This window comes from Lissotriton vulgaris, chromosome 4_1, assembly GCF_964263255.1.
Source record: "Lissotriton vulgaris chromosome 4_1, aLisVul1.2, whole genome shotgun sequence".
Lineage (NCBI taxonomy): Eukaryota > Metazoa > Chordata > Amphibia > Caudata > Salamandridae > Lissotriton > Lissotriton vulgaris.
In genome coordinates this window covers 317,615,165-317,627,626 of record NC_141691.1, presented here as the reverse complement: position 1 = coordinate 317,627,626, position 12,462 = coordinate 317,615,165, and the positions used below count along the sequence as shown (strand labels likewise).

Below are 12,462 nucleotides of genomic sequence, written 5' to 3'. Positions count from 1 at the left end.
ACCCAGCTCCACTCTCTCATCTTCCCAGGAAGATCAATCAAGTCACACCTAAGTTCCCATTGTGTGCGACGTTCTAGAGGGGATACATAAAGCCCAGCTGTTCCTTAATCCAGACTAAACAGAGACAGGAAGCAGGCACTAAATGACTAAAGAAAGGAAATGAACCTGGAAGAACCTGAAACCTTGGCTGTTCCGCTAACTGCGACAACACATACGCAGTCCCCGGCATCCCTCCTGTATCACACTGTCAGCGCTATGAGACCTATTGGTGACTTACGTGCTATACAAAAAAAAAAATACATACATACAAATACAAATGTCAACTGTCTAAAAGTGGCGTTTTCAGAATTGCAATTTAAAATCCGACTTCACTATAAGTTGTGATTTTAAATTGTGATTCCAGAGACACCAGGCTTGGGGGTCTTATCTATTTGTAATTGGAAATTAAACGGATAACTTGTAATAAGGTAATCCCAATGTTATCCTTTGGGAGAGATAGGCCCTGCAGTTGAGAAAGAGTTTTTCACTACCAGGACGTTGAAAACTTAAAAGTACATTTCCTACTTTTTAAATACACTCCACCATACCCTCGGGCTGACCAGGGTCTACCTTAAAGTTGACTTATATGTATCAAAAAGGAAGGTTTAGACCTGGCAAGAGGTTTAACCTACCAGGTCATCATGCCAGTTTAAAACTGCACACACATGCTCTGCTGTGGAGGCCTGAGACATGGCTAAGGGGCTACTTAAGTGGGTGCCGCTCACTGACCTGCTTTGTGTCCGAGGAACTGCTCTTTTACCCTCCTTTGAACTTGCATTCCCTGAGGCGGTGGTCGGCTGGTGGGAGCGTGACTGCAATCGGCAGTCTGTCATCTCGCTCTCAGCGCGACCCGCCCAGGTCGTAGTGCGCTGCTTTGTGCCCAGGAAAAGCCTACCGGGGGACTGCGAGGCCCAGAAACCACCGCTCCTTGCAGCCGGTGCCTCTTCCCCCGGCGGCCACGCCCCCTCTCTTTCCTCTATTTCTACATAGCCTCTGACGCGCCGCGGGTCGCAGCCCGGGGCGAAGACCCGGGCAAAGACCGGGCCGTTTTAGGCCGTTAGAGGCTGGTAGAGACTGGACTGGGCCACCCCCCTAACATCTATCTTTTAATCTGACTTTTTTGTACCATTTTACGCATCCTCTGTGTTTCCCAAACCCAACAGTAATAGAAATGGTTTTAACGAGAGGGAATAAAACCAAACTCCCCACAGCAGCGGGTAAACTGCTCGGCCCCATGGACGACTTTTTAGCGAAGGCCAACACACTTATAGACGAAAGTATTTCTATAATTGAAGAGAGGGTCTCCCTAGATCTGGCATTCGCAAAAAGATCCTCATTAGGCACCTTAGCGGAAGCCAGATCACCAATACTAGTTGCCTCAAACGCTGAATTGGTGCCGACTAGGGAGAGACGTAGCTTACCAAATACAGTGGATCTATCAGTCTCACAACTAGCGGATTCCCAACTCAGCTATGACCTAGAGAAAACCCCAGAACTGCTCCCAACAACACCGGCGCAAATCTCCTCATTAGAAAAAAGAATAGAAAGGGGCAGGAGGGAGGGAGCAATTAGTAAGAACAGGGCTTCTGGAAATTTAAACACACCCGCAATTCATAGAACACCATCAAACACTGCACTAATTCAAAATGATAGGGGGTCACATATCGAGACTCTAGTATCATTTCATCAGATAGAGAAGGAACCACCTTGCTCGACAGTGCCGGTTCTCCAACCCAGTAAACAAATCGTAGTTGATTTGAACTTGGTGGAGGCCCAGGAACTAACTCTTCCTAGCATAGCTAATGTAGTCAAACATGCTTTACTACCCTTAGAACATCGGTTAGCAGTCATTGAATCACAAATCTCCAACTTACTAAAAAACCAACAGCCACTTCTTCCGCCATGTCCTCAAAAACTCCCTGGAAATAGTAATAAAAAATTAACCAATACTAACGTAACAAACGTCAACCAATCCGTTCCTAATCAACAACATAAGACCCTTCGAATAATGACTTCAAACCCCCCCCCAAGTAAAAATACCACTAATCCGACCAAAACAACAAAAACAGTATCAGCTCAAACTTCTGTTAGTAATTCACAACAGACAAGTACTGCGACCGCCCTAGTTGCGGCCGTGAATACTGATAGGACTCAGAAGCCCACTACTAGCACAGCTAACAAAACCCCAGCGAAAAACCCGAATAAAACAGCGACGAAATCCCAACTCCCTCCTCCTGTACCGCCAAAAACACCTATAGACAGGTCCAAGAGGAATACTGCAAGGAATCCTGGTCCCCCAAGACTCCCGGCAGAGTTCCCCCCTGAGGCCTCACCCTATGTGGTGGTTATGGCTGGAGTTCCAGAATTAACAGATCTTACCTCAGAACCGGCCTGGTCCCTAAAAAACAAGGTCCAGCATTGGCTCCAGACCAACCGCCCAATTCCATCCTCCTGGCGTGGTAGAATTAGATCTGTAGCTAGGGTTCCGTGGGTGGGCAATACCAGAAAAACTATTCCTGGGGATTGCATAACAATCACCTTCGAGGATCCCCAAATAGCGGATTATGTATGTGCCTGGGAAGACATTACCCCAAACGGAGGAATTAAGATCAAGTCACTCTCCTTCTTTTATCCCTTTAGGCAAGTGGACGGATACGTACAGGAGCAGGAACCTCCCTGGTCCGTCCCCTTCCCTAGGCAGGATGACCAATCAAACATCCGATATCATGGTCCCCCCAATCTGTATGAGCCAGACTACTCATGGCATACAGTGAGACATCGTTATCAGGGAGGAAGGTGGGATGATAGAAAACCCTATACGCAATGGCCCCCACACAGAGAACAACCACGATGGGATCCATGGCATAACATCCCGCTAAACAACAGGTATAGCGGTTTAGATCTGGTTGACTGACCACTAGCAGAAATTTCCCCCACTAACACTCAATTATCTTCCTCGCCACAACCCGCCATCACTGTTCAACCTATAGGTAATGAAGATCCTATAACCTTAGAAACTGATTCTGGAAATGATTCCTTACAAATCATAGTAACTTACTGGAACATTGCGGGCCTACGTAATAAAATCAACGATGGCTCCGCACAGGAATTCTTAAACCCAAATCAAATAATCTGTCTCCAGGAGACATGGTCTCTAGAAGAATTGCATATACAAGGCTACAAAACCTATAATGTCCCAGCTATAACCAGTACCATGGGCAGACCAAAAGGTGGTCTTACCACCTACATTTCAAACTCTCTACTTCTTAGTAAGGTGGATTCACTCTCCCAGGATCCCAACCATCAAATCTTAGCACTAACCCTTCTCAATAAGGACATAATTATCCTGGTTAATATATATAATAACCTAATCGATGAAAAGTTTATAACCCTCCTCACCTATTTAACTGACAAACTGAAACAAATCCAACACCGGTCCCCTGCAAACAAGGCAACCAATATAATCTGGGGAGGTGATTTTAATCTCCACCCCTGTACAGTTCCTGATCTGGCGTGCTGTGGGATAGTCGACGAATCTAATGCCCCACTATCTCACTTCGTCCACACTAAACTAGGCAGTATAACTAATATTGCTTTATCTGATTTGGACCTCCAGATTGTTAATCATCCAAATGCAGATCCGAACGAATTTATCCCGACCTATGTGGGCAGAGGACATAAGACTACAGTAGATTTTATATTCCTTTCTCAAAACATAATGACTAAACTGAAGGAATTCGAGGTCATAGTCACCCCCCTTAGCGACCACGCGGCTCTAAAAATAATATTATTTGTCCCAGCTAAGGCCTCCCACAAACTGGAGATGGCGATCACTCTCAAGCAGAATAGGATCCAGGTTGGTAAACACAATGGACTGACCATCAAATGGGCCAAAATTAATCCAGCACACGTAATGGAAAAACTAATAACTCGGTCCTATCCTAACATAGTGAAATGCCTGGATCTTACATCTACCCATAAGGAAGTCCTTAGAAATTTTAACCTAATACTAGATGTTATAAAGGACCTACTTACTTCCAAACCTAAGGTAAACAGCGACAATAAACCAAAGTGGTTTAATAGTAACTGCACAGCGGCCCTATCAAAGCTAAAATCCGCACTTAAAAATAACCCACGTGATCCGGTCCAGATCCAGTTCTTGAGGCGCCAATACATAGGAGAAAGAAAGCTGAGAACGGCCCAATTAAAACAAAAACTATGGGACGATCTCCATCAAGGCGCAGTTTCAAAAAACAGTGATTTGTTCTGGCGCACAGTCAGATCCCCGTTCCTTACAGAAAATGACACCCCTAAAATCGAGGTCGCCATTGACGAAAATACATGGGTCTCTCACTTCGGGGAAATTTTTAAAAACACCCAACCAACAGAACCCTTGCTCCCCAACGTGAACTATCCCATTTTGGTGCCCTTCGCTATCCCAGACCTCATAGACGCCTTGCAGAGCAGCAAATCAGGCAAGGCACCAGGACCCGATGGGGTCCCGGTGGACCTTTTTAAAAGCAATCAAGATTTATGGGCCCCAATTTTAACTAGAGTATGTATCGCAGCAGCGAGCGAGGGAATCCTTACCTCCTGGACAAAGTCAATAATGGTCCCCATCTTTAAAAAGGGGGACCGGCAAGACGTAAAATGTTACCGGCCCATTTCGCTGCTGGACTCGCTCGGAAAGGTAGTGGGAAGAGTGATACTCGAGCGTCTCCAGCAGTGGACTGAGGAAAGGGGCATAATCTCGGATATACAATTCGGTTTTCGAGAAGGTTTTGGTACCCTGGAGCAAGTCCTCAATCTTACCCTAATAATGGGGAAATACACACAGGCCACCCCCACGAAAATATATATGGTTTTTGTAGACCTCTCCGCAGCTTTTGACTGTGTTTCTCACACAAAGCTGTGGAGGGTCTTAGCCCAATTAGGAGTAGATCCACCTCTGTTAGATTTCCTCAGAGAACTCTACACTGGGGCCACAGCGAGAGTTCGTTTTGGCATTAATGGAGAGCTGACGTCAGCATTTAGCGTAGAGCGTGGGGTGAGGCAGGGTTGTGTCCTGGCCCCCTTCCTCTTCTCGCTCTACACTAATGGTTTGGAGGAGGAGATGTTGAGGGGGGCCCAGGACCTCCCACGCATAAACCGCCGCCTGATCCCCGCTCTGCTCTACGCTGACGATGCGGTTATTTTAGCCCGAACCCCTAGAGAACTCCAGAAATCAGTGAGCAGATACACGTCATTTATGGGCAACCTGGATTTAAAGGTGAACGTGAAAAAAACGTTCGTCATGACAGCTGGCAGAGGACAAAAACGACCACACCCTACCTTTCTGAATAACCAAAAGTTAGAGCGTACCCCCCACTATCCATACTTGGGGGTTATGATTGATGATCAACTTAGCTGGAAGCAAGCAATCAATACTAGGGCACTTTCATTCAGGAGATCCATAGCCGCTTTAATATCTTTCTCTCAGAGATTAGGCAAAAGACCCATAGTAGAGCTCCTTAAGATATATAAAGCCAAATGCCAGGCTATTGCAACATATGGTGCAGGAGTCTGGGGGTATTCAGACATCAGTACCATCCAGAAGGTGGAAAACACCTTCTTAAGATTTTTGTTAGCCACCCCCAAAGGCTCCTCAATTTACGCAATGCACCTAGAATTAGCCATTCCTTACCTGGAGGATCTAATTAAAATAGATCCCCTGATGCTGTGGCGTCGCATTTGGCTGTCAAAGAAAAATGCCTTGTCACAAGCTATCATTGCAGACTCAATGAGCCTGGATAATTCTTTGAAAATAAAGTGGCTTTTATATGTTAGGAACTTCTTTAATGATTTAGGCCTTGAGAACTATTATCTTGACCCGTCTTCCATCATGGACATCTCCAAAAAAGACTTGAAACAGAAAGCATTAAGTCATCTCGAACTGTTAAGACTTGTATCCAATTCCACGAAAACGGCAGTGATCCATGCAAATATGATCCAAGCAGCCTTTGACATTCACCCGTATCTTGAATTACAGCTAACAACTTACGAAAGAATGTTAATCACTAGATTTAGGCTAAACATCTTTTTTAGGATGGTCACGTTTCCATCACAAAATTGTTGGGACCCCAAATTGCCCCCCTGTCCCTGTGACGGATTATCAGCGCAGTCAAATCTGCATGTGATCCTGCTTTGTAAATACCATCAAGCCCATAGAAAGATCTGGCTTTTACCGATACTCAAATCATGGGGATTGAGACAGTGTCGACCTGCTCTTCTAAGATTGCAAATGCTAGAAACAGTGAATGTCTGTTACTTTGTCAGCAGTTTCTTAAAGTGCATTATAAAACATAGAAAAAATCTGTAAAAAAAAACTAGGTCTTATTTATCACAACCGGCACCCTGTATATTTAGAATAATTCCCTTTTTTCTTAATTATGAAATGAATTTTATCTGAATTGCTTTTAACTTGTGTATTTTTACAATGTATGTTATACTGTACTCTTTTATGGTTTTTTTCCACTGTGAATAAACCGAATAAAGATTTATATATATATATACTTAAGTGGGTGGCACAATCAGTGCTGCAGGCTCACTAGTGGAATTTAATTTACAGACCCATGGCACATGTAGCGCACTTTACTATGTACCTATAAGTAATTTAAATATGCCAAATGTGGTATTAGTCAATAATATTATGTTTCGAGGAGAGGGTACACTCACTGCACTTTAGCACTGGTTATCAGTGGTAAAGCACTCAAAGTCCTTATACCAGCAAAAATGAGGTCAGAAAGAAGTGGAGGAGGAAGACAAAAAGTCAAAGGGAAGGCAACCTTAAGGCTGATAGGTCTAACAATGAGTAAAACAATGTATTGCTCTAAGGAAGTCTTTTATGAATACGTTGCAGTCTTAAATTCACTCTATTTGTGCCTAAGTTAGACTTCCACCTGAAAATGTTTTCGTGAATTGGGTCATTACTGGTATTTGTCTCTGCAGTGCATGTAAGCACTGAAAAACATTAAATGCAAAATAGCAGAGAAAAATTCTGCATGTATGACTCCAACTTTCAGCTATATTTCTTGGTGTAGAAAGAGGCGGGACTATCTTTTGCTGCCAACCTAAGGATAGCATATATGTCACAGTACTGAGGTCAAAATGATCGACCTGCATGTATTGACTCAATAATATTGGCTACCAACATTTTGCCAAGGGAAGCTTACATTCAGAAGTGTAGATGCACTATTCTTAACTCCAAATCTACTTACCTTGATGATACGTTGGTAGTTGATATTGTGCATTTGATATACGTTTAAGCCAATATTAAAACTTTTACATTGTGGTACAACACTTGCCCTACTCAATTGCACTAACCTGTTCTGTGGGATAGGGGTATTCAATTAATTAATGGGATGGATGGTAAAAATGCTTTCATTTGTATACATGCGACAATATTGAAAGAGAGATTAAATAAAGGTTATTTTATTTCCTTTGACCCTAGTCACATTCTACACCATCAAAATGAACATGAATGTCGAGAGCACTGCCGGATGGAGCCCTAATCAAAATATCCTGCTATTCCTCACAAAAAGAATGGTAAATATGCTCTTCTCCATTTACTTATCAGCCTCCATGAATCACCTACAGTGCATTCACAATAAATATTTAAAATATGAATCAGCAGAATATAAATATAGTTTCCGTTTTCAAATGTATGAATTATAGAAATTGCGCTTAAAGATGAGCTTTTGGAACACCTAGAAGGTGAACATGTGTCTTTCATGACCTAGCATTGCCAGCCCCCTTACAATGAGGTTAATTCCTATTTCTGGAAGTAACTTTAGCTCATAGCTTTGTATTTTGATGTCATCAAGGGCCACACTTCTTGCTGCCCGGGGCACTATGGTATTGCAGAAGAGGCTACTAACACTTGTGCTGGTCTTTCAGCAATATGGATTGCATTGGCAATAAATAAGCGCCAGCGCGATCCCAAAAGGGTGTGTTAGCATTTGCTTGGTAGTCTGGCGACATGCAAATGAGAGAGAATTTGTCCATAGTTGTGTGCGATATTACAGATGAGGGAACTTTGTGCGTCAGCGCATGATTGGCTGTGTGACACAAAAAAGTGGTCCAGTCAGTGTGTCCCTGAGAGTCCCACTAAGGGAGGGGTTAAAGGGGGTCTCAAGGGACCCCACCAGGCTTCCAGCTGTAGGCAGATGCAGTTCCTTACTGCACTCACCTACAGGGGCATTCCTGCCCCCTTTAAAACTCATGCTGTGTACCCACCTACAGTGAAAGGTGTACTGGCAGCTTCAAACTGCCGTCCGCATTTCACTCATGCATAGTTCAGATCACAGGTGCTAGTCTGCACCTGCTCTCTGAACAGTGCATTGGCTATATTAGGATGCGCTGTACTAGTCTCCACTGACTCACCCAGTTTGAGTTACACCACTGCTTGGAGTTGGAAACTGCACCCCATATGTTGTACAGCCCAGGTGGCAACACCATGTCAGAAAAAAAGGTCTAGGGGGGAAGCAAAACGTTTAGGGAACTTTAGACAAAAAAGGCCAAGTCCTACACTTGCTATCACAAATGAAAATGGAAACAGTGGGGAAAGAGCGTGGGGAGTGGCACCTACGAATACAGTAAGGCATGGCAGTAAATGGCATTAATCATTAGATCTTCCTCCAGCCATACGAATTCTTCGTATGTAATGTTGATTATATGACTGCACTAGTAATTTAGTTATCAGTGTTAGTATTCACATTAAAGCTGGGTTAAAAATCCAGCCTACTGTAGTCTGGGTGTTTAAATATTCTATTCTACTCTATTCTGTTCTGTTCTGTTTGACATCTGATATATCAAAATGGGTAATGTGAAGCCCACAATGAGTCTGCTATGGCACATAAGGAATTACAGGCATGAAATACCTTATTGTTTTGAATATACATAATTCTGTTGGTTATTGTTCTATCATATTATTGCTCTTTATTTCCACCCATCTAGCTTTTATTGTCGTTTTTGAACTCTTATCATAGTTTTTAAAAACTCCTTAATGGCCCTTCACCCACGTCGTTTCGGTGTTCATTTTGCAATGTCTATATGTCATTGAAAAGGGTGAGTGTAGAAACATGGCTTGATTGACATAATCAGTCAAAAGACATGTCAAAGAACTATAATTATGACTGTGGTGATGTCATTGATGATCATAACAGTGGAGTGATATATGATTTCAGAAATGTTTTTTTATAACATAGTATGTTGCTGCATTTCCCTTCCGCAATTTGTTTCACTCCTTCTGTTTTGGATTTCTTATAATAAATTTTGTTTTCTGAGAAAATTATCCTCTCGATAATTCAGTCACGCCCAGCAGGTGACAGAAACAGGTCAAGTCCTATGCCATCTCCCAGAGCCCACATTCTATTTCCATTGGTCATGAGGACTGTGCTCTGGGTGCAGGGTTTGACCAATCACTATTTCCTAGGCCCAGTTGCCCTGCACCAAAGCTGCAGGACATAGCTTTTTGCAATGACCATTGAGGTCCGGGAGACTTTTGTGATCTTTTGTCACACCATGAGTCCAGCCCCACTCCTCAAGAGTTCATTGTGTCGGACCTTTGGTCTTTTTCAGGAGGTTCTGGATGCCAGGTGCAATGTTCTACAGTGCCATATGGCCATCCACCCTGACCCTATGCCCATTACGAACTGGTCACAAAATCCAACTGGTCATGGTTTGGAACAATTTGTAGACTGGTTCCTGATAGGCACTGTGTACTTCTCTAAAGAGTTCTTTCTGCAGGCAATAGAGCACAAAAGAGGTCCTGTACTCATACATCTTTAATGATAATCTTTGTAATATAGAATGACATATTTTACCCCTTTGGGAGTCTTCCCGGATACTCTATGGGCTTGTGGTGTACTCCAATTACTCTCACATGTTCCTCTATGACGGCTTTTGTGTGACACAGGCTTTGGGGATGGTTTGTGGGCCACCATACTGCTTAACTGTTGCTGTGGTACACATTTTCCAAGTTTGCAGCCAAACAAATTGTAAGATTTCACAAGCCAGTGCATCTCTTACTGACAACGACAGGATGTGCAGTAGCAAAAAAACAAGTGCAACTTGTTAGTCAATTAGATGCATTCAATTATTAATTTTGGAATTTAGACATACTTCACTAACGCAGAGTTTTTGAATGTTTTGTGAAGTTCACGGTTACTGTATCTATATAATAACTGCTTGAAGCTTCAAATTCAAAACGATACTTTATTAGCAAAGTGCTGTGGGTTTTAGTCTACTATATTCAGCTGTGTTTTCATTATTCATTTTCTGGTTATTTATGTAGCTAGTTATGTTTTATTTCCATTGCCTCCTATCCCTGTTGCTGGTAGCATCTCTGCATTCCACGTGTCATCCATGACAACACAATGGTCTATTCTGTCCAGCTGCACCTTTGGCAGTTGGATTTGAGCTGCTGTTAGGGCTGGTGGTCTGTATCTGTGCTCTTGAATAAAAACTACTAAAGAATTGCTGAATGTCTTTTGGACTTTTTAACACTGGCGATGGGTTGTGCCTGCGTGGGGACAGGTATCTCTAGACCATCAGCTTCCCCACAGACCCATTGAGGACTGCAGCGCTTATTTGGCCATGGTTTGGAATCTCCTTGGACTGGTGAAGATTCAGGTACTCTGTGTGTCTTGCATGAACCATTTCTACATGTTGGATTAACTAATTTTGGGTAAATATCTTTCTGTCATTTCGCTGCCGATTGGTTACACTTTGAAAATCGCAGTCCTATAGTAACTGTAAATCCCTGCTCGAATGTATTGAAGCGGTAGGCCTTGGGACATACCTGACCTTGAGCCTCTTCGTGATTTCTCTGAAATGAACAAGGAAATCGTAAACCATCTATTCTACCACAATAAGATAGTTGTGGTAGAATAGTTGTCATCTAATAATTTGATGTAGGATTGGACTTTTTCTCAAATGAAATATAGGTTGATTTTACGATTTCCTTGTTCATTTGTTAAGCATTGTAATCAACGATTACGGCTGATATGTACCCTATAAGTCAAGAAACTATATAAAGACAAAATCTTACTAAAGAAGAACTTTCCCCGTGTTTTCTTCCCATCTCTAATTTCTTTGATCATTTGATGTGAATATTTTGGTAACTTTATTTAAACTGATAAAAATCTTAGCAGTTATTGATTTGATCAATAGGACTCTGTAATTACTTTAATACAGAACCATATACTGAAAGGCATGGGATTGAAACAAAGTCCCTTGCTGGCATCACTAACCCTATACTATCAATATCTGCCCAAGCTCGCAAGGGTTTATTGGGTTTTCCCACCCCTCTTATCTCTTGTATTGGAGAAGGATTAGAGTAAAAGCGAACATTTTATTAGTCATCAAAATAGAAGCCCCAATAATAATAGACAGTGGGATTTGTATGTGGAGACTCAATCCAACCATAATAGGGACTCATCCAGATAAAAGATTTATAGGGTTTGCACATGAACAGTACAGTAAAGGAAATTCACATAAAATGTATAGAGAAAAGAGAAAAATTTATTTTATGCTGAAAATTAGAAATTATTTTAAAAAGGATAAACCCATTAAAAGTAGAGAAGGAATTCTTATCCCTCCCCCAAAAACCCCGCCATCATACATATGGCTAGAAAATTGGATAGAATAAACAAAGGATGATGGGATATAGCATTTCCTGAGTTTGGAACATTTAATGGAAGAATTTTACATAATTTACGAACTCGCATGAATGAGTTAGAACCAAGACCTAGATTGACCCAGTACGAAGCTTTAGAAGAATAGGAAACTGAGGCATTTGAGCGTGATAGTTCACGAAGTAACAGGAATCTGAGTACATTTTATCCCAAGTTTCTTTGAGAAACTCGAGATAGCGAGATGAAACAATGGAGACAAGCCATGGTGGCAGAAGGATTATATCCTGTACTGATGGCAGAAGAACAGATATGAAGTAAATGTACAGAGAAAACAAAACATTTAGTGATAGGTAGTAGAGATTCAGAAGATGATTATATTGAAGATATTTTAATGAAAAATCCTCCACCTTATCAAGAAGGGTCAAATAGAACTACCCCTAGTGCCCCGATCCTGAAAACACCTATAGTTCCACAGGTTTTACACGAGAATACAATGGAAAGGGTACTTCAAGAAACAAAAAGGAAGCAATAAATAAAAATAGAAGTGAATTAATTCTGAAAATAACCCAGCTGAACAAAAATCCTGAAGCACTAACAATACCCGTAACTATAGGTCCCATTGTTCCCTTATATGGAGATAAGCAAAATTGTCCTAAAACACCTGTCATGACTACTCCAATCACGCAAACCAGGAAAGAAAATATAATAATTGATGATCAGGCCAGTGAGTGTGAATCAGTAATTTCCT

At 42.1% G+C, this 12,462-nt stretch overlaps 1 protein-coding gene across 2 annotated transcripts in view; it reads left to right on the top strand.

Annotated features, from left to right (window-relative positions):
• Positions 1 to 12,462, top strand: part of ADGRG4 (adhesion G protein-coupled receptor G4) — a 1,454,718-nt gene that overhangs the window by 361,559 nt on the left and 1,080,697 nt on the right. For both annotated transcript variants that reach the window (XM_086918649.1, XM_086918650.1), the window contains exon 7: positions 7,529 to 7,623. In XM_086918649.1, the coding sequence (XP_086774775.1) occupies positions 7,529 to 7,623 (95 nt within the window). The remainder of the gene's footprint in view (positions 1 to 7,528; positions 7,624 to 12,462) is intronic.